Source organism: Sceloporus occidentalis, unplaced genomic scaffold (genome assembly GCF_023333645.1).
Source record: "Sceloporus occidentalis isolate IW3139 unplaced genomic scaffold, rSceOcc1.0.p SCAF_9, whole genome shotgun sequence".
Lineage (NCBI taxonomy): Eukaryota > Metazoa > Chordata > Lepidosauria > Squamata > Phrynosomatidae > Sceloporus > Sceloporus occidentalis.
In genome coordinates this window covers 42,575,009-42,598,519 of record NW_028316989.1, presented here as the reverse complement: position 1 = coordinate 42,598,519, position 23,511 = coordinate 42,575,009, and the positions used below count along the sequence as shown (strand labels likewise).

Genomic DNA, 23,511 nt, shown 5'->3' with positions numbered 1-23,511 from the left:
TATCCTTTTCTAACATTTAGCAAAACCTATCTGGGTCTTGATGACAGGACTTTCAATGTACTGGATACTCTCCACTTGTGCCAGACTACATTTTCCATCACCTTATTGTCCCCGATGGCTAAGGATTATGAGAGTTGTAGTCATACACATCTCAGGGGTGCTGGATTGAGGAAAGCATTTTGTATTGTTGGTGTTTATTCACACCTGTCTCATATTACTGGATACCAATAAAATAGAAGGGAGGCATTTGCAATGTGGTGATATAAGAAGATATGTAAATATTATTACACAGAAGTATTTTGTCAGACATTGAATAGTCAAAGCATGGAATTCACTAACACAAGATAAAATTGTAGCCACCAACTTAGGTTTGATAGGGGACTAGACAAATTCTGGGAAGGCTACTGGTACAATCCTTTGCACCCTGAAACAGAGAAGAAGAGAGAGTGAGAAAATATGGAAGGATTACCAGTGAAACAAGATGGGATCCCTCCCAAAATTATGTAAATCAGACAGCATTGTTTGTTTGTCCCCCTCCCCATATGGGACCCAGTCTTTCCCCCATGTGGGAATTTCTCCCCATTTTCCTCTCGTATGGGATCCAAAGCAGCTTCCATTGTCCATTAAAACATAATAGCTAAAACAATCTGTGATGTAAAAAATTAAAACAGTTATAACAATTAGTAATACATTTTTAAAGAAAGCATTAAACAACAATCCACTTACAATTATTAATCTAGAACTGTTAAAAACAGATTAAAACCTATTGCTGTACATATTAAGAACTAGAACACCTATTGCACTACCTCAACCTATTAAAAGTTGAGGGCCTTTTTCAATTACAAGGTCTTTACTCATTGACAAAAAAGAGCATGGTACAAGTAGACATGAGCACTGACCATTTCAACGTTTTATCTTCATGGATTGATTCTGGCAATGAATGTCTTCTCAGTGTGAACTTTCACCACCCATGAGTTTTGGACAGCTACCCAGGCACGATGAATGCTAGTGTCAGTTGTGCCTTAAGATAGGGTTCAGCACTGAGAAGCTTTAATCTTCTTCCAAAGTTTTTATATATTCCAAAAGTAAACTAAAAGGGTGAATTAGGAGTCATGGAAATGAGCAAGCACACAGAGAAAGGGCATACATCTTGACCATTGTGAGGTCCTGCAGCTTTTTAAACCAAGACCCACCAAACCTGCAGGCAGCCATCATTTAGGATTCAGCAATTGTCCAATCTACACAGCAGAATGATTAAATGGATATAAATTTTGTGGTTGTAGTTACGCCCAAAACATGTGAAGAGAAGCCATGTGGAGTTGGAACTTGTCAGGAACAAGATGAGAGCATCATTTGCTTGTGTCCACCTGGATATATGGGGGATCACTGTGACATAGGTAGGTCCTGATTTTCTCTTCTTAGAATGGAGCTGAATTTGTTGTTCTTGCCATGCTCCTTCAAGGTGACGCTGTTATGACAACCCTACCCTAGATTTTCATGGTGAGATATATTCAAAGGAGGTTTGCCATGTGAGAAGGAATCTCATGTGGGTTTCCATGGACAGAACTGGATAAATAATAAGACTGTTATCAGACTATCTTTACCTTTTATGGAAGGTTGATGGATAGGTCTGATCCATGAACTCAAAGCTGTTTCAAACCATTTTGACCATTTTGAGACCAATCAGTGAACAGTGTCATATGTGTTTCTATGTTTCATTCTATGAGAGACCGATTTCATAACAGTTTCTTGAACTGTCAAAAGGAGGATAAGAGGCAAGATTTTTGAAATCAGAGACTTAAACATTACAGATCAAATTTGGGGGACTGTCAGGACATTCAGAATGCCGTTGTACCTCTTTTTTTTGGTTGTACCTCTTTTTTTGGTTCTGTGGGTCCAACTATAATCGAATATTGCAGACTCAATCACAATTCAAGTCCATATGTTGTGATTACCTGTTGTTGTTAAAGGGACAAATACACTGAGAGAGGAAGACATCAGAAACTGAGGGAGGAAGACAGTTCACTAGATGTCTAAAGGATGTCTAAGGAATGAAGGGGAAGCAGCGAGAGTGGCTCCAAAGGTGATCCATCCCCTTCTTTGCGCTGCTCAGCATAGGGCAAGGGAAATGGCGCAACTCTTGGTGTATGGACAACTAGATTGGCCAGATCAGACCCAGTCCAGCTTCCACACAGCTAAAAGAGCTGAAAACACTGATTTGCTTATTTCAGAGCAAAGTTGGGTTGAGGGCTGAAAATCACAGATCTTCCCCAGAAGTAACTGTGTGTCGTAAAGGCTGCCAGGCTTTGGGGTGAGTGCAACATTTTTCACTAGTGCAGACAGAAGTAGTGAAATCTAGTAACATGAGCCACCCCACATACACACCGAACCTATTTTTTCCAGTCACAGACCACCTCAATGATGCTGTTGCTGTATGCTTTCAAGTTGTCATGGAGTTTTCTTGGCAAAGTTTGTTCAAGGGGGATTTGCTAATGACTTCCTCATGAGACTACGTGAGAATGTGACTTGCCTAAAGTCACCAAGAGAGGTTTCCCGGCGAAGCAGGGATTTAAAGCCTGGTCTCAGACTTCTCAAAGTTGAAACCTCAAAATAGGGGATCCTATTCCCAGGCGTTCAGGTCAGAGATACTGTTTTGATGGGTCCTTTTTCGAAGGCCTTGGGCTTCGTGGTCTTTTTGACGTCAGCTTCAATCTCACTATCGGGATTTGAATCAATGCTACCATACGCTTGCACTTACTCATCCAAATCTGGCTTCTGGTCTAGAACCAGGTCTGAACAAAGGGGACCACTTGGTATGATTCTGCTCTCTCTATTATATGCACTGGTTATAGTCTATGTCAGTTGTCTGCATGGAGAGAGGAACATTTGAATGGTGACGAGTGTGAAATGTAGTCTGCTCACCAATTCTGTTGCCAGAGGCAGTGGAGCCACCAAAATGGTGCAAGGAGTGTGGACCACACCAAATGACACTTGAAGGTGGGGGGTTACACCACTGTTCCCCAAAATCTGCCTTTTGGCATAAGCAGGCTGTGGTGTTTGTTTGCATCATTTTAAAACACTGGAGCTCAGTGAATGAGATGGTGTCAGTGGGAAGAGAAAGGAGAAGACTAATGTGTGTGTGTGTGTGTGTGTATTTCTTTTACAACATCACATCTTATCACATTTTCACTTTAACCACATGAAACTTTGTATATGTAAATACACTTAGGCTGTGCATATGGTATTGTAATTTAGATATAATTTCAATTTTGCTAGTTGTTTATGCCACAACCATTGCCATTGCATTCAGTGGGAATTATGATTTATGAGTAACATGAGTACAAAAACATTGATAAGGATTCTGTATGGTGTTTTTGTGGGAGGAGGTCAATTGAGGAGTAATGGCATGAGTTACCACACTCGGTGACACCAACCCTAGTGACACCATTGGCCATAGGTACCTCTATGCCTACACATTTCCATCGCTCCTAGCTTAGCAAATGGTGTGCCAAGCCAGATTTGCCTCTAGCTTGGTAACTAGTAACCATTCAAATCTGCCAGATTTGTTCTAGCACAGAGACAGATTCATCTAATAAACCCTTAGATACACAATTCAGTATATACAGAGGAATATTAATCAACAGGTAAAGGAATTAATCCAAACCATAAAGCAAAGAAGACAAACTTGTTACCTGGCGGTAATACCCTTGTTCAAGAAATTAGGTACATAAATATTAAGAAGCTAAAAAAATGTAGCCACATAATTCATAAATAACATAAAAGTCCTTTTATAAGAGTCCTTCAGAGAACTCTTTATAGGCATTACAATGAATGGTAGGAAACAGGAAGATCCAAAAGCCATCCTTCTCGGGCATCAGGGTGCTACTCAGGACAGAACAAGGGAACTGTTGCTGCTGTTCCAAGAGCATCTTATTCCTGAGTTGGTTACTTTGTCCTGCATGATGGAAGACTTGATCTTGGCCACCTCCACCTGCACCTCTCTTAGCTTGCACCTTTTTCTGGCCCCTGGCTGATGCTTTCAAGACCCCTGTTTCTTTTCGGCCCTCCAAAGGCCCTTCTGCTTGCCCCCTTCTCTTTAAGAATTCCCTTCAGAAGCTAACTGTTGTGTTACGATAGTGAAGGCTGGCACTTAGACGATCTGCCAGCTTTTGAGCAATATTTATTGCAGTTGTGTGTGAATTGATGGTTCATCATTGCCAGACTGAATTTGCCAAGCACAGCCCTAGACTGTGTCATCCGTTTATGCTGAAAGTTTGGCAATAGATGACAGACAAAAGAGGGTGCATCACATAGCACATAATTCAACTTTGAAATTCACTTCCACAGGAGGCAGTAATGGCCCACTTTAAAGAGGAGAGAGTAGATAAAGTCACACAAAGCGTAACTGGAATGATGAGACAAGTTTATAAGGCTATCAGTGGCCACTGGTCATGAAGATTGTATACTACCTGCTGTATCAATGTCAGTATGCTTCGAACAGTTACTGGGGAATGTGACTAAGAAAAGGTGCTATTGTATTTGTGCCTTGCTTGTGTGCTGCTACAATCAGCGTTTCTAAGAGCTTTCGCTGCAATGGGAATGGAACAAGAAATTCTTGAAATATTAGGATACCATTTCTGTTATCTATAAATTAGCTGCCTCCCACAATCCAAATAGTTTCCTCACCCTTCTGGAAATGACTGTTTTGGTTTCTTGAGATAAAAAAGAGCAGATTTGCAATCTGTTCCATCTGTCAAAAAATCAGGATCTTTTAGAAACAGTTATATCCATTCCTGACCCATTCCACTATCTCTTTATATCTCTTGTCAGTCAGGAAGGTGGTCACTTGTTCCTTGCCCAAATCAGGAAATGTAAAAACAAAAAAGAGGAAAGATTAGGATTTCAGTTTGCATAAATTTGGCATACATTTAAGTTTAGAAATAATTACTAGAATTCAAATAGAAATACAGTCCGTTTCACCATAGCAGAAAAGGGCTTAAGATGGCTTATGAGGTCTGTAAAGAAAGCCAAATCCAAACCTAAACAAGGAAGAAGATTCTCACTGACCATCTGTTATAATTCATTACATCCACTCCTCCCATAAGATCACTTACTTTTTGAAACTGTTTTTGTTCCCAAGGACATAACTAGAGAGCTAAGCCCTGCTTTATTTCAGCAGTAAAACCACCATCTGCCTTCCCAACTCTTTTATATAATTAGCTATCAAGGAGGATGAGAAACCCACAGACCTTGGTGGGTAAATTCAGTAGACAATAATGGACCGTGCCAATAATTTATTTTGCAATCTGTGGGCCAGAAACATGTGTAAAACACACATTTTCCCGGCCTGTTCCAGGTTTTCAGAATTTGCATGTCTGCATGCATGTGTGTGTATGTGAGAGATACATGCCACTTTTTAAAACTCTCTAGGCACACATAGGCGGGGTACATACCGCCACTTTGCGGCGCTCTGCCGCCGCCGCCAGTAGGTCCGCGGGGGAGCCGGAGCCTTCAGACGGCCCGACTCCCGCGCGGACCGAAAAAGAAGCTCCAAAATGGAGCTTCTTTTTTCGTCGCGTTTGCGACGTAGCGAGGCGCCAGGGGCGCGCTCGCTACGTCACAAGCGGCGCGACGCGTACGGACGCTCAGCGTCTGATACGCAAAGATGGCGGCGCCCATGTGGAAGGGGCGCCGCCATCTTGTACGTATTCTATACGTACTAGGGTTAGGGGGGTGCGGAAGCACCGCCCCTTCCTAACCCTAGTACGTATAGAAGACGTACTAAATGGCGGTATGTATCCCGCCCTAGAAAAGCATATAGACTCTATTCCTTCCATTTGGCCTCTAAGCAGAATTAAAATTAAGTAATTTTGCAATGGTATTAGTCGGCATATGCTGATTGTTCCTCAATAGTTATTCTCCTTCAGCTCTCCTCCCCAGCACAAGATGCTGGCAAGTGACCTCTCCTTTTTTCTGATCAGTCAATAGCAACCCTAAGGCTTTGAACCATGTCCAAGATGAACACCTAAACTGCCTCTGTTCTTCTCCACCCAAAAAAGAGAAGCAGTGTTTTTCTCTCTTGTGTAGAACATGGACAAAACAGTATTAGACTCCTCTGCCATTTCAGCAGCCCAGGTGGATGACACCGTTGCCTCTATGATTGGTCTTTCCTTGCTGGCTACCCAACCCTACCTTCCCGTCCTCATGTCCTTCTTACTTCTGCATTGGAATCTGTCTCTCTCCCAATGTCCCTCCAAACAATTTATTTCATTCTTTCCCTAGCATCTAATTCTCCTGTTGACCAGCTCCCTGCCCAGCCCACATCCTAATGGCACCCTTGATTTCTTGCAGACATTGATGAGTGCCACTCCAGCCCTTGTCTGAATGGAGCTACCTGCGTCGATGGCATCCACAATTTCACATGCTTATGCCTTCCCAGCTACGGAGGGGATCTCTGTGACATTGGTACGGCCTGCCTACCTCCCTACCTGGCTTCAGCTAATTGTACTAACACCTCTGTCTCATCTCTTTACCTTGGGGTGAGGTTGTGAATTAACTTGACACGTACATGCCCAGTGCTCTTATCCTATCCTGTCCCATCCTATCCTTCTCTCTTAAGCGCTAACACTTAATAACTATAAAAATATGTTTTGATAGAAAACAAACAAATCCTTCTGCTTATTTTATACACGGCAGTAAATCTGCTTAGGAAGTTTCTTTCTGTTGTGGAGGTCTGAAGTATGTGAACGTTGCCTTGATCATTTGGAGGATATGAAGGGAAATCTTTTCAGTATACATTATACATAGTATTTTCTATTATTCTTATAAAGCAGACTCACACACACATATGTTCTAACATTCTTTCTCTTCCTGAAACTCTCAGTGTTTGTTGTTTTGTGTCTTGAAGTAATTGCCGACTTACGGTGACCCTAACACAACCCTGTCACAAGGTATTCTTGACAAAATCTATTCAGAGGGGGTTTGCCATTCCCTGATTTTAACTCTGAGAGAGTGTGACTTGGCCAAAGTTATTCATTTGGTTTGCATGGCCCAAAATGGATTCAAATCCTGGTCTCTCTGACTCTTCGTTCAATACTTATACCATAAATCACATTGGGTTTATCCCTGACACTCTTAGAACCTCAGTATTCCATCATTCCCTTCTGTCACACACACAAACTGAACATAGAATGGAGATGTGTAAATAAAAGATGATGACTCTGCAAACTGGATCCTCACTCGGTACTCAATGGACCTCACTGAAATTTGTGAGAGAGAGTTAAGCAAGCTGAAATTGGAGCTGAGAAAAGGCCCAAATCTATCGCTTGTACTGCATTCACCAAAGATAAGGGACAATCTTTTAGTCTTCTTAGCAGAGTCTCTAGTGGTAGCCCTTTTTTCTCATATCAATGATGCAATTGCTTCACAATGTACTGGAGCTGGAGCAAAAGGTGCTGGAGCTATTCTTCCTTACCTTCACGCTCCATACTATAGTAGTCTTAACAGACCTATCATCTATGTCCTTTTCAAAAATCATCCATGCTGGTAGGTATCTCCATCTCTCTTGCCATTGCACACTCTTAAACTTAGTATGCAGAATAGCTGAGGATTTCTTCCCATCCTAAATCTACTGACAATGAAATTCATTCTGGCAGTTTTATTTAGGAAGGAGTGCATTTTCTCTTTGATAGAATAGATACATTTGGTCAGTTCCCTCTACTACATTCATAACTATGTAAACTAACCACTGCCCGCCTATAGTCTCCAAATGTGTTGTACTACAGCTTCTAGCATCCCCATCCAACATGGCCAATTTCTCTCTCTTTCCCCGCAAACAACTTCATATTTCTCCCTATGCAAGTACTGATCGGTTCCAGCTAGAGACAAAAAAGAATATATATTTTCTTGCCAGGGTGCAGAATATACCACTAGTATCTTCAAGAAGACACTTATTTCTGGTACATCTTTGTACAAATAGGTAGCTAAGTTTAGGATGCTACCTGCTGCCTCTAAAAAGGAATCATTCACTTGTGATCCTTCACCATTCACATGCCATAGAAAGAAGAATGGGAGAAGCAAACAACCCACACACATAGGAAATCTTTCCATTCGCTTACCTTGGCTAATGGAAAAGAAATATTGTGTATGTTTGTGCCCTGTGGAGCAATGATCATTTTATTACATGATTCTCAGAGAGACGATTTAGGAGAGTAGTTACTATCCATTTCTGAGCCAGCTGGATGAGTGGATAGAGAGGAGCATAGAAGGATAGAGAGAGAGGCAGACAAACATAATCTGGATATAAAGCTTCGCTACTACCTTGTTCAATCTCATGTAGCAATGATCGACAATGAGGAGCCTAGGACCACATGAAGCTCTTGGGAGAGCATGGAATCAATGTAGTACTACATTACTTGTATTATGTTTCTCTTGGAAGGAAGGAGTCTCTGGAGGTATCAAAAGTTCATAGTTCTTTTTGTTTTGATTTTACCTAGGATCCAAATGCCTTCTTGAAATATCCCAGGTTTCCCTCCCTCCCTCCCTTCTTGGGTTCTTAGTCTTCCCCACTTTTATATATATTATAGCTAAAGTGGTTAAGTGCTTTAGCAATACTACACAAATTAAATGTCAAGATCATTTTGTTTGTTTCTTTCCCTTGTTTGATCTCTGTTGATTCGATGTCCTGGAAACAATAGCTGTGTTTACTGATGGCAGCCATCTTAACTAGTTCCAGAACCATACACATAGATAGCCAAGGTGAGATGCATTACATTTTGGGAGAGAAACTCTGGCCCCATACAAACAGGCCAAAATAAAGCTGCTTCGGATCACTTTGGAGGTATGCTGTTTAAATGATGCATGTATCCTAAGAGTCCAGAAGCTACACCAAAGCTGTGCTTCAGTCCTTAGGACAGGATCATGGCTTTGGTGTGGCTTCCAGACTCTTAGGACACATGCATCATTTATACAGCATACTTCCAAAGTGACTCAAAGCAGCTTTATTTTGGCCTGCCTGTTTGGGGCCTCTGTTAATTTAAACTGACCTGGAAAGTAGGAATGGAAAGCAATTGATTTATATAGGAACAAAAACTGGGACTTGCAGAGACCTTTTTCTCATCTGGAGGGGATCAGTGTTGCTAATATTTTTAGTTTTTAAAACAATGTGATGATTGCTAACACCGTAACCATCTGGAGTAACAAGTAAAATTTATTCATTTTTTATGAAACGCTGTAGGCAGAGATCATACATTGTTGTGTGAAAGAGTTCTGCATGTGGAACTAGGTTACCATTCCCATATCACCACCCCCAGGATTTACCATTTGCTATGGGAGCCCCCAACCAGTGGTGAAAGTTAGGGAAACTGGGGAAAGACCTGGTTATGTTCCCTTAGCTAGACGTCAACTGAGGGCATCTTCCACCGAGATCTTCTGGGGTCATCTGCTGGTCTCAGTGGTAGGTTTGCCAGGTTTCCAAAATATAGTGGGCCCTTGGTATCCGCTGGGGTTTGATTCCAAGACCCACCTCTATGGACACCAAAATCCATGGATGCTCAAGTCCCATTAAATACAATGATGTAGCAAAATGGTCTCTCTTATACTAAAATAATGGCAAAGTCAAGGTTTAATGTCACTGCCTTGAGTCCCTATATTTGGCTGGATTTAAGAAAATAAAATCAGTCAATCCTGTGAAGTTGAAGGCTTTCATGGCCGGCATCCATAGTTTTTTTGTGTTTTTGGGGGGGCTATGTGGCTGTATTCTGGAGGAATTTATTCCTGACATGTCACCAGCATCTGTGGCTGGCATCTTCAGTGAATGCTGACATGGAAGTGAGTGGGGTATATAAACTGTGTGACCCTTGATTGAGAGGAAGTGATTTACATGTTAATCTGTGTGTTGGTCTGTTTGTAAATTGCAAGGCCTCAGAGTGTCTATTTTATTAGTGATCCATTGTCTGCAGGAAAAACCCCTGACCCTGGGTGGTTTTCATTTGCACTTGCTGGGTCCTGGTTTTGGTGTTTTTCTGGACTGGTAGCAAAACATCAGGACCATTCACACTAAGTTATAAACCGGTTTGAAAACCAGTTTAAAAGGGGGTTGTTCACACTTACAGGAAGATCTTGGCCTATATATCATGGATGGGGACCATGTGGCCCTAGCATGTGGATGGACTTTAATTCTCATTCCCATGGCAAGAAATAATGGGGGATTGCAGTCTAACAGAAACTGGAGGGTCACAAGTTGATTTTGTTTGTTTGCTTGCTTGCTTCTTTTTATCCAATCTTTTTCCTAATACAGGACTCAAGGTGGCTTGCAACAAATTAAAAAGTAGTTATAAATTCACAAAACATACAAATTTGAAGTGATCAAATTATAAAAATATTAAAGCCAGTTAAAAACATAAACATTTTTTTAAAAAACCAGCACAACAAGAATAACAAATAGAAGAGCTTCCCGTCCCTACTGCAAATGCAATTCTTAAATTTAAAATTATTTCTTCTCCATCATCATCTTTCAAACTCTCCAGAGTCCTAAAAGATCCTAATGTTTTTTGCTTCCTTGTAGAGAAGATCCCATTATATCTTGGAATATCTTGGAATTTGCAATGATGCCACATGACACAAAATATATCTAATATTTAATGAATTAATTTTAATATAAGGCCAATGCAAAATACAGAAGCATGACTAAATTGACTGTTGTTGTTGCTATTGTTGTTTTTGTTGTGTGCCTTCAAGTCATTTCTAACTTATGGAGATCCTAAGGTGAACCTATCATGGCAGTTTCTTGGCAAGATTTGTTCAGAGGGGGTTTGCCTTTGTCTTCCCTCTGAGGCTGAGAGAGTGTGGTCCAAACACACTGCAGAAATAATCCAGTTTGAGACTGCTTTAACTGCCCTGGCTCAATGTTAGGGAATTCTGGAAACCATAGTTTTGTGAGACATTTAGCTTTCTCTTTCAGGAAGCTCTGGTGAAACTACAATTCCAAGGATTTCCTAGCACTAAGCCAGGGCAGTTAAAGCAGTCTCAAACTGGATTATTTCTGCAGTGTGTTTTGGACCTGTGACTTGCCCAAGGTCACCCTGTAGGTTATCATGACTGAGCAGGGACTTGAACCCTAGTCTCCAGAGTCATAGTCCAAAACTCAAACCCCACTAACCATGACTTGCTCAGGACTAAGTTGATGCTAGATGTCAAATATAACTCCACAATTTTCCCCCACACTTTTAACAGAATATATGACCGATTAGAATAACAACACGATAAAATTTGCCAACACTTTTTAAAAAAAAATGTAATTGAATGTAATTGAATCTGTGTGGAATTTTTCAAGGCCTTGCCAAATCCTGCTGGGATTTCATTACCTGCCAGCAATTTATCACAAAAAACTCACTTACGTTTCCTCAAGCGGAACTGTGTGCAGCCCAAGTGACTTGAATGGCCTTCCCCTCCATTTTGGCAGTCTTAAAAAGGCAGTCCCATCTTCCATCATCTTTTGGCCATATTACAGGAGCATCAGCAAACTCTGAAATTTTGCCTGGCACCACAGGGAACTTCCATGGCAGGAAAGTCAATAATTCTTTCTCTTTGAGAAAACAACTGTGCATTGCATCTCCATTCAATCAAATGCTGTCTGGGTGTTTATAAGGGGACTGGGGAACTAGCTTCATCCCGTCCTCCTTCTATTTGTCACCATATCTCCTTCTTATCCATTTCCAGATCTGGCAGAATGTGAAGCAGGCTGGACCAAATTCCAAGGCAACTGTTACAAGCATTTTGAAGAGAAGCACACCTGGGTGGATGCTGAGAACCTGTGCCGAGAACATCAGTCCCACTTGAGCAGTATCATCACCCCCGAAGAGCAGGAGTTTGTGAATAGTGAGTAGAGTGATTTTGAACTTCTTCAAACAAGCCTTAGGCTTGCCAGGATATTCTTGGTTTGTTTCAAGCAGATGTCTTGCCTAAGCCAGAACCCACAAGTTCATTTTGAATTTCACTTGGGCTGAAAGTTAGAGAAAAAACACAGTGTGGGAAAGTTATTTTGAAAAATTCCAGTTCTCAGCCAGCATTACCAGTGAGGCTTCTGCAAGTTATAGTCCAAACCTTTTCCAAGCTCTGACCGCAGTGGCATCACTGGAGAGGTGCAGGGGTGTCAACCACACTGGATGATACCCCAAAGGATGGGTGACACCTGGTTGGGCCTTCTTCCCTCTTCAGGGCAGGAGGGGTGAACACTCACCATTCCCAGCTGCTCTGTTTCTGACCTTTCTTCCTGGGGAGGAAACCCAGTGACAGAGGAGGAAGAGTAGAAAATGCTCACCCTTTCCAGATGCTCCATTGCTGGCCTTTCCCCCTGGAGAGGAAGTCCAATGGCAAAGGAGTAGGAGTGAATGCCCACCCTTCCCAACTGCTCCATTGCTGGGCTTTCTCCCTGGGAAGGAACCCGGCGATAGAGAAGCAGGAGGTTCAAACATGCTTCTGCTGGCTCACTTGCCTGGCCAGGGCAACACAGCAGATGGAGAGGGGAAGCAGGTGAGCATATCAGCGGGAGGGTTAGTCCCCTCCGGCAGCCCTCTGCAATGGCTGTCACCATAAATAGTGACACCACTGTCTTACTGAGAACACATTTAGATAGGAAGTTAAAAAAAACCCCGAATAGACCTAAGATCCTCTAACTTGTGGGCCATTAACGCTGTTCACAGATATGCTGCAGAATGATAATGATATAAAGTTTCATTTGTGATAGAAGAATCAAAACTATTTCGACTAGGGGCAAAGCATCAGAACTGCCAACAAAGTCTAGGCCTATGTTCTGTGGTTTTCCTAATCAGTATAATGCAGTGATTTCAAGTGCTGGACTATGACCCTGGAGACCAGGGTTTGGATCCCTGTTGGCCATGGAAACAGGCTGAGTCCACCTTATCCAAACTTCCGAAATCCATAATATTCTAAAAACCAAAACTTTTTTTATGGGTGGCTGAGACAGTGACACCTTTGTTTCCTGATGGTTCAATGTACACAAACTTTGCTTCGTGCACAAAATTATTTTTTAAAATGTTGCATAAAATTACCTTCAGGATATGTGTATAAGGTATATATGAAACATAAATATATTTTGTGTTTAGACTCGGGTCCCATCTCCAAGAGATCTCATGATATACATATATGCAAACACAAGTATTCCACAATCCCAAATGTCTCTGGTCCCAAGCATTTTGGATAAGGGAGAACCAACCTGTAGTAGCAAGTTAGAAGGGGGCAGTGTGTGTTAAGGATACAGATGGAGAAGTGGGGAAGAGCTTTTCTCCCAAAGCCATTTTCCCAATGAAAGCCTCTCTCCAGCTACTGTAAATAGCCCTATTAGGGGGACTATATTGGTAACAGAGCTGGAGGGAGACATCATATGTCCAAATGAAATTGATATAATGGCAAAAAAAAAAAAAAAAAAAACCATAATGTTTGAATTCCTGCATTGGCAGAGATAGCTGTACTACATAGCTATGTCTCCATAGCTACTTCTCCCAATGTTAGTCCTCAAAAGCTGGCCTTGTAAACAGCATAACCCCTCTTCGTACATATGCATGCACAGCCATATCCAGTTATTGTCCTTTAGTTGAACATGCTGCGTCAGTCATCTGACAGGCTGCCAGGGGTCCCCATGAGGTCTCTGCAGGTAACATTCTTGCAGTGCATGCAGCTATAGGAAAATAGCTGAAGGCATCCCTACTTATCTCCCCAATTTCCAACATTATGCAAATAGGCATGAGTGAAGGAGAACTATGATTCTTACAAGAAGGGTTGGGACAGGAGGAGAAGTCCTTTTCTTGGTTAGGACAGAATTCTGGCCTTTATACAAAAACCAAGTAAAGTGAGCTGTGATGGCATAAGCCCAGCTGATGCCATTGCAATTCACTAACAGGAGGCCAGCTGATATGCCTGTGAAATTGGTGTAATTGGTGAGAAATGGTGTTGGAAAACAATTCCTCTCTCTGCAGCTTCATTTCAGATTCATTTTTCTGAATCTTCAGCATGCTTGCTTGGAAGCTAGTTCCACTGAACTCAGTTGAGTTTAAACATCTATAAGACTGTACTCTTAATTTATAATCCCTTTCATTAAAAAATATGGTACAGGACACCCTTTAAACTGTAGAGCCTATTTTTATATAAAGTATCTTGGGGAAACCTTTTCTCTCTCCATCTCTTACACACACACACACACACACACACACACACACACACACACACCCCTACACACCTTATTATTTCAACCTTTGACCACAAAAGTTGCAAATCCCAATACTCAATATGGCTGACAGGAGGTGTAGTACTAGCCCAATGCATCTGAAGGCCAGCAGGGTGAGGAAAGCTGTCGTATACAATTTAGCCTTTGGTAATAAAACTTTTGTCCTAGCAAATGTCTTTTTCTTTCCTATTAGTGCAATAGGCCACCTTTCATTATAATCCCTTTGCTTTCTCACTCTCTTTTGTAGACAATGCACAGGACTACCAGTGGATTGGCCTTAGCGACAGAGCTGTTGAAGATGATTTCCGCTGGTCTGATGGTCACTCCCTTGTGAGTTGTATTCTGAAGGGACACTGTTTGCAGTAAAGTTGTCTAGCATGCAAGGAGAAATAAATTCCCATGTTTTCTCCTTGCTGGGCAAGATTACAAGATGTAACATCAGAGGCACCATGGTAAAATTAAAATGGTGCCTAGATCAAGCCATCTGATACTCCTTGGAATACCAAGTCAAGATAGTTTTGGATGGTCTTCTTGGTCTGTACTACTTTGGACTACACCGAATGAGAAAGATTCTGGTTTGCCATGTCTAGTTGTTTGCATGCAGGGAGTTTTAAAAAGTATGGAGAATGATAAAAACATGTGATTTCCCCAAGTGCAGTCTGAAATGATACATTTCAGCAACAGCTGTGGAGTCTTCCGATAGCACAGCTTGGCTCTTAGGTGGATGAATGCTGAATCAAGTAGCTTTGATAATGAAAGAAATACCAAATGCAGAAAGGAAGGAAAGGGAAAGTACAGCATGTAGAAGACAGTTATGATTTGGGGCACCAAGATATAAATCACACTCCCTTATTCTGGGCTAGTCTGTCTTTAAAAACAGGCATCTTTCTCTTCTCTCCCAGCAATATGAAAACTGGCGGCCCAACCAGCCTGATAACTTCTTTGCCAAAGGAGAAGATTGTGTCGTAATGATTTGGCATGAGAAGGGCGAGTGGAATGATGTCCCCTGCAACTATCACCTTCCATTCACATGCAAAAAAGGAACAGGTGAGACTGGGCTCATTCAACTACAGGGCTATGGGATAAGAAGAAGTATATGCAGTAGTTGTTCACAAGCCATACTGTTGTGACTGGGGTAGTGTGAGAAAGGAAATTTCAGTGATGGGATTATTCTTGCAGGATATAGCTCTACCGGACTTAAATTACTATGCATCCTAATTTTTCTTAGATGAAGTTCTATGAATGACCAAGGGACATTGTTGTGTGGTCAAGATGGCAAAGGCTATTAATGAGGGAAAACAGACAAACTGGGAGAAGCTGCAACAGTTTGCTTTTGTCTGAGCTTACTGAGAAGGAGAATACTTCGCTCTCACCTCTCTTCTCTTCCCACTGAGTTAATTGATTGAAAATTGATTTTGCATTTTGAACTCAGTTTGCAACAACTAAAGTATTCCAACAGTAGAGCACCAATATTAGTACTGAGAGGCTCTTTTCCTTTAATACCTTTATGGTGGACAGTACAGTATGGCCTTCTCCATGCTCAGAATAAGGGTACTAATTTGACAAGGGCAGATCAGGAGGAGATACAATTTCAATTTGTTTTATAATCACCTTTTTTTCAAATTCCAAATTGGGGGTGGCAGAATATGAGTTTTTCAAAAACTCTGAAAATGGAAGAGAAGCGAAACTGACCAGTTTCCCCGAACTCATCCTGCTCTTAATTTTTAGTAACATTGCAGCTCTAAAGGTAGCTTATTTGACTCTGAAAGTGGAAAGGAACCATCTTAGTTAACTGATTGTTTATAGCTCCCATCCTGGCTGCCACATTGAACAAAAGAAATGACCCTCTACAGCCACTGAGCCTGGCTGATGGACCAGAGAACAAGAGACTCTTAGCAATGTTGGCGTCAAAAGCTGTCAAGGACCACAGACAAAACAAAAGCAGCAATAATGGAATGCTCTTTCCCATGTGAAACCAAGCATTAGGCCAAGGATAGCTTTGCTGAGAATTTACTCCCAAATTCAGTAAGCACTGAGTATGTCAAAAGCAACTTTTAAATATCTGCTGCAATCCTATATCAATTGATACTTAACTAAGTACTCTTAGAATCCTGTATCACCTTATACTTAACTAAGTACTTGACTAAGTAACTTCTCCTGGCTCAATCCCTCCGCCTGACGCAAATATAATTCAGCAGTGTTGGGATCATCGGCAGAATGGCACTCTTTCTTCTCATGCAACTGACTCCTATTACAGTAGGTTGCAGGTCAAGCAACAATTGTGGCAATAGTATCACAATTGTGACTAAGGAGTGATTATAAATGTAAGAATGTTACCTAACTGTTGCCATTTCCTATCCACAATCAGTACTTAGTCACAATTTTGACACAATTGCCACACATTTTTCTCTACATTTTTTAATTTCTCCATAAATTCAATGTAAAGAACTTCATAAAAAAATATGCGAAGGGATCTTGCAGCACCTTTGAGACTAACTATGCAAAATAATTTGTAGCATGAGCTAGACTTGGTCAAGGTATGATGGAGCTGTGCCTGGCTGCTCTTCTCTCCCTCTGAGGCCAGAGTAAGTTGAAAGCAGTTTGACGGGTTTCCTTTTTCCCACCAGTTGTCTGCAGAGATCCACCAATGGTTGAGAATGCCAAGCACTTTGGCAAGAAGAAGGACCGCTATGAAATCAATTCCATGGTGCGGTACCAGTGCAATCCAGGCTACATACAGCGCCACGTGCCCACCATTCGGTGTCAACCCAATGGGCACTGGGAAGAGCCACGGATAGCCTGCATAGACCGTACGTAATTGTCTCTCTTATTATTTCTAAGTTCACACCCTGGTTTTGCCATTTCCTTCCTCTGAAATATAGCCTAAAACACCTGGTATTCATTGGTGAGCTCCCATACAAGTACCAACCAGAGCTGACCCTGTTTAGCTTCCAAGATCAGATGGGATCCGATGCCTTTAGGGCATTTAGGCCTTTGATATCGGCTGGATCTCTATATATGGAAATGTACTTAGCTAAAACTTCAGTGTTACAAGGGTTATGAGTTTGACTCTCTCCCAAGAAAGACTGGATTGCAGGGGACAGCTGGAAATTCAGCTTTAAGACTTTCATTCAATAGCAGTGGCAACAGTTGGCAAGTTCTTCTTGGCTAACATGCTCTACTCAGCAGTTTCTGTAAATCGTCACTGGATTTTTGAAGACTGAAGGATAAAGAAGGGACTCACGGGGCAAAAGTAAAAGTAATTCTACCCAAAATTGGCCAATAAAAAGTACCGGCTTTGGTACCGCTCTCTAGCAAGGGAGATGAAATTTGTTGCTTCTTCTACTCTGCTGCCTGAGGCAAAAGATTCAAAATACCTACATCTCGCAGAAGGATGACCCTGTCCCTTCCCTACTTGACTATTTATTTATGTACATATTCATTGATTCATTTAAAACACTTCTAACACACTCTTCATTGCACAGCTATCATTCAAATAATAAAATAATTCAGTTTTAAGTATTATGGTATTAATTCAAAGAAAAGTAGCAAATACAATAAATGGAAAATAGGTGTAATTTTGAATGTGCCTGGATGATTGGAAAAACATCTTGCTATGTACCCACAGCCAGATGCAAAATGACTATGATCTTCCAAAGGTCTCAGTGGATAATGTAATTGTTTTGCATCTGGCTACGGAGACACAGTCAGATGCTCCTCTGATGCACAACTTGCCTTTCTCAGCAGACATGAAATGACAGAGGCAGGGGCTGAAGCTGTGATATGGAAGAAAAGAATATCAGCCTCCACACTGACTAAAAAGGAGACATACACATGTGTAAGGTTGACTTGCACCTGTGTATGGCACTAACAGAATAGCACCCAGGGTCAAATAATGATAAAATGCAATAGCAAATAAAGAGAGCTTGCCCTGGGTGCCAAAATGTGTGTGCCAGTTTTTCCTCCATGGGAAGAGTATGTTATAGTTGGGGCACCAGCAGTGAGAAGGATTTTTCTATTATTCTTACATGGTATTTACATAAGGTACTTGGAAGAAAGCTTCTCTTGATATTCTAAAGTCATTGTCAGAATCTAACTGAATCTGTCATAAGCTGTATGTGCTGTATTAACTGGTTATTATTGTAGTACAGTAATATAAAGAGTATTTTAGAGATGTATACCAAATTTTAAGCTATTTTTAAGCTATGTTTTATACTATAAACCGTTTAATTGTATTTTAAGGGGGAGGGATTGGAGGGTATGTATGTAATGTATATTTTAATTATTGTAAGCTGCCCCAATTGCTTTGCACAGACGGGCATGATAAAAATAAATTGTATTATTATTATTATTATTATTATTATTATTATTATTAATTAAATGCATATTGTGGACATAGGGAATCATGGGAGATGTAGTGTTGGAGAAAATTTTGCTAGTGGTTGACAGTAAAGATAATTACTTGACACAAGAATGCACAAATACGTGGGGAATGCTGTTTCTTATAGGATAAAAGTTATAGAGTGAAAACAAAACTTGTTTAACGGGGGCTAGGTAAGTAGACCAAGAAAGATAGTACATGGATATGCATTGATTTATGGATGAATTATAGTGAACCCTGCCAAGTTTTGGGATGGAGTATTGTGAATATTGGGTTTCTGTTTGGGGATTATAGCAGTTCTGTCTGCAAATGTCTTCCTACTAACACCTACAGTTACTGGAATAAAGTTCTTGATGTTTGAAATAGAGAAAGCTGGGGGTTAACGGCAGTTCTTGACAGGCATAGGCAAGCTGCTGCTGGATTTCATGGGCCACCATGGTGGCAGTGTCTTCGCTAATCGGCCATCATGAGAAATGGCACATTTGCTCCCCCACCAGACAGTGACAAAATTGTCCCTGGTACCCCCTCCTCGCATCTCCGTTCTCTTTCCCTTTAGTGTTTGTTGAAGGGGGGGGATAGAAGGTGGAAAACAGGACAGAGCCTGCTACAAAGTGCCCTGAAAAAGAAAGCCATCTGATTCATCAGGTCCCAGAATGTCAGAGGTGAGAGAAAGCGCAATTGTGGAGTGGCAAGCAGGCTGGCGCCGTGGCCATGTTCAACACAGCTGGCTGCAGAAACAACATGCTATAGCCTCTGCAGTGTTTTTCCAGAGAGAGGGGGATAGAGAGAACCTTAGTCAAGCCAGCTCAGGACAAGCAACGTCTCTGTAACCTCCAGGCCCTGGGTAACAAGGTGTCTTTTCTTCCCATTCCCCTCCCACAGCCTCCACCTACAAGCGCAGACTACACAAGCGAAGCCCACGGACTCGATCAAGGACCAATGGAGGAATGGCACAGAGAACCACCCATTAAAGGAAGGAGAGCAAGAGATAAGACATAGAAAGAGAGAATGAGAGAGAGAGAGAAATTTTATGGAACAGTTATATTAACAGACGCTTGTTGCTTTTTTGTTTTTATGTAAGAAAAAATATATATTAAAGAAAAAATTCCACCTTGTCTATATGTAAAAAACAAAAAACACAAAAGAGAGAGGAAAAAGAAACCTTTTGAAAGACAGCAATGCAAAAGCCATTGTGATTCCAGCCTTTTATTTTATCTGCTACTAACTGGATCTGAATATCTTTGTGCCTTGGGAGGGATGGGGATGGGGAGGATCACAGGGTGAGGGTTAAGTTAAATAATAAAAGAAGATTGTTATTTGTGTGTGTGAATGTGTGTGTGTGTGTGTGTGTGTGTGTGTGAGGGAGTGTCCTGAACTTATTCATAGACAATGTAATTATTTAATTTACAGGGTGGACATGACTCTTTTCACTTTCAATAGATTGGTTCCCCTCTCTCCCTCTTTCCAGTGCAACGACACACATTGAAGAGTTCTAGAGGGCACTGGGAGGTCTAGTATATGTTACGGAGGAAGCCTTTTCCTAAGAGGGTAGCAGAAACAGATTGAGATGTTTTGATGGGAAGGCAGATGAAAGGAGTATTTCCACTCTCCCCCTGAAGTGGTGCAAAAGGTCATTGGTCATTTGGATTCGTTTAACCCCTTTCAATAAATGCAAAAATATAAAATAATGCATGGAGGCTGAAAGTAACAAGCCCATTGGTGCATCTTTTTTCTGGCTCTTTCAGCTCCTTGGTCAGTTTCCACAGGTGACTTTGACATCACTTCTCTTCTACCACCATCTCCACCGTCTGTGAGGTGGAGGTCTTTTGGGCATGGAGAAATGGGAGAGAAATTGACAGATGACATGGGATGAAGCACTCAGGGTGTGTCTGCACCATCCACTTAATCTGGGGACGGTCTGAAGCATTATGTGCTGGACTGGCCCCAGATCAACCACAGTGGTGGCCACACACACTGGGATGAATCTGGTGAGACACTGAGTTATTGTGCACATGGGCCAGCTGGGTCAACATCGCATTGGTCCTGCTGTCCTGTTTTTTGAGCCTTTGCTGCTGCTTCCTTATGGGCAGGAGCTCCATGGAAAGCCTGCCCTGTGCATTGCCACGTCTGCTGAGGTCAGAAATGGTTGCCCAGATATGTGATCAACAAGGAGTCTAGGTGACCATTTCTGGCCACAGCAGAGCTTCTACCTGCGAGGAAGCGATGGTGGCCACTCCAAAAACAGGCCATTCTATTTCCCTATGCTGCTCAGCATGGGGATGGGGGATTGTGTGGCTCTTGGCATGTGGACAACTGGATTGGACTGAACTGGGCCTGATCCAGCTGCCCACATGCCAATAAACAAAAACAAAACCCAAGGTTACTCCAGGGCTTCTAGGAAATACTGGGATTTTCCCCTGACGTTGCTTAGTTCAGATGGCAGAAAAACATGGATCCTCCCTGGAAGTAGCCTTATGTCATCAAGACTACCAGAACCAGCCTCAGGGTGAGTACTGCATTTTTCATCCATGTAGACAAGCCCTAAGAGCAGGTATATCAGCTTCCCAAGGAATTGCTTTGATAGGGGGAGCAAGCCAAAGAACCTTGAATCCAGATAAATGGAGATACCTTTGCCAAGCGATAACAATCACAGTAGAGTGCTTGGAAAGTTACTTTTTAAAAAGCAATTATAGTTCAAATAATCTCCCAGGTAGATAGTATAATTGGCCAGAATGCTATATGACTTGCTACATTATGGAAATTTACATATACCTAGCCTACGCAGCAGAAGTGTTAAGAAATTCCTTTACTGAATTGTGAGGATGAGCACCAGCAAGAGCATCCAATGCACACTGAGACCAATGCTCCTTGGTGCACATTCTGCATCAGTGCACAACTTGCAATGTTGTGCAATGCAGATCATAGTAACCTAACACAAGTCCTCAACTGGATATGGACATTGTGCAATTCTAATACCCTCATATTACATAAGGCTCCAACTGTATTCCAGCAAAATACGTCTAAAGTAACTTATCTCTAGTTATTAAAAAGTTACCAAAATTCCCTTTTAGTTACTTTCATTTTTTCCAAAAACAATGCTTATAATCCCACTTGACTGTGGCATTATATGTGCTAATAATGGCAAAATATGTTCTAATAATACCACTATGTGGTACAAAACACATCTAAAATAAGCCACACACACACCCTCTATAACTATCAAGGATTCACAGTCATATCAAAAAAGGAGTAATGACTCCACAATATGATACAATTTTAAATTGGAATCATATTGATATATATTAGTGTTGTATGCAAGGGCCTCTTGTTTTAAGATACCATTTTGGTCTTCAGTTATCAGTATTAGCATTCTAGTTTCAAAGACCAGATGCTCTTTCATAGTCATAGATAATCCATTAAATCTATGAAGTTGTATAATTTTTTTAAAGAGAAGACCCACCATTGATCCTTTTAGCCAAGTTTATTTTCAGTGATACCATATCCATAAATTAGAAGTATTTCTTTCATGTAATGCAATGGCAAACCCACCTGAACAAACTTGCCAGGGATTGCCATAAGTCAGAAGACACACAACAACACATATTGATCACATGCCCTACCCTATTTCCAAGAAGTAGCCCCTCACAACACCCCTATGAGGTAAGATAGGCTAGCTTCTGTTTGTTCTGAACTTGCTGCCCATCATTTTAACTGGAAAAGTCAAGAAGGCTCAACTCTCCCTATCAAAACAAGGTGTGGATTATGCAGTGTACAACAGTATTTTGTGAAGCTCTGAGGGCCCCCACCACCACCACCAAAGTTTGTCCAACTCAAGTGACCTTCCTACAGCTTTCTAAAAACATAGAAATCTTGGACATAGCTGTGTTAGTTTGGAATATCAGCATGCAAAGGGGATCTTGAAGCACCTTTGAGACTGAGCCAAAGAAGTTGTAGGCCAAGCTTCCACAGACTTGGTCTGCTTCCTCGGACACTCAAGTTAGTCTGCAAGGTGCTACAAGATCCCTTTGCATAACAATTCTGGACTCTCCTTCCGAGGAATAAGTCTCACTGAACGTAGCAAGGTTTCCTTCCAAATAGACCTATTTAGGATTGCAGCCAAGGTTAGCACCAAACATAAAGGGGATGTTCCCCATCTTGATTTCTTGTCACTGAAATATTGACTCAGAAACAATGCTTGAATGCCAGTGCAGTCAGCTTGTTTCTTTAGCAATTTTTCTCTCCCGTTTCCCAGCACTGGGGATATGCTTTGTCAGAAATGGTTTCTCCCCACTTTCCTGCATGCATCTTAAAGATGTCAGTCAGATGTAAGCCTATGTTTCCCCTGACAGCTGTTTCCTAGCCCCAACCCACTGGACACATGAAGACACAGCTCCCATCCCAAGATGGCACTTGCTCTCTCTTTCTCTTGCTCTTTCAAGGGGGACCGTGCAGGACACCTGGGTTCCCTGCACCTATTTATATTTTTGTTAAAATATAATGATAATTATTGAAAACAGAGAGGAAAAAAAATAGTCATTTTTACAGTAATTTAAATGGACTCGCCAACATCTCTGGGATGCTGGAAGGAGCCTGTTTTTTGACATGTGTTCTGTAACCTATGGGGAAAGGGAACTGGCTGGTGGTGGGGGAGATGGCATGCAAGGAAGAATTGATCTGACTTTTCTGTAAAACAAAACAAGAAAAAGAAAGAATCCCGACCCAGTACTCCTTTTTTTTTCTTTCCTTCCTTCTATTTTTCTTCTTTTTTTTCTTTTTGTAACTCTTGTGCATTAAATGCAAGAACTCAAATGAAAACAGCCGTGCCTGTTGTTGTCAGCACTGTTGTGAAACTTTGTAAAATAAAACTTGTTGTATTTTATCTTTTGTG

General features: G+C 41.5%; 1 protein-coding gene across 1 annotated transcript in view; it reads left to right on the top strand.

Moving 5' to 3' along the window:
- LOC149307414 (aggrecan core protein-like) overlaps window positions 1–19,610 on the top strand; it is a 34,188-nt gene extending 14,578 nt beyond the window's left edge. Inside the window, exons 12-17 of the mRNA XM_089537965.1 lie at window positions 6,352–6,465; window positions 11,719–11,877; window positions 14,490–14,572; window positions 15,145–15,289; window positions 16,870–17,052; window positions 19,506–19,610. Of these exons, the coding sequence (XP_089394091.1) occupies window positions 6,352–6,465; window positions 11,719–11,877; window positions 14,490–14,572; window positions 15,145–15,289; window positions 16,870–17,052; window positions 19,506–19,594 (773 nt within the window). The 3' untranslated portion in view covers window positions 19,595–19,610. The remainder of the gene's footprint in view (window positions 1–6,351; window positions 6,466–11,718; window positions 11,878–14,489; window positions 14,573–15,144; window positions 15,290–16,869; window positions 17,053–19,505) is intronic.
- The last annotated feature ends 3,901 nt before the right edge of the window (window positions 19,611–23,511 follow it).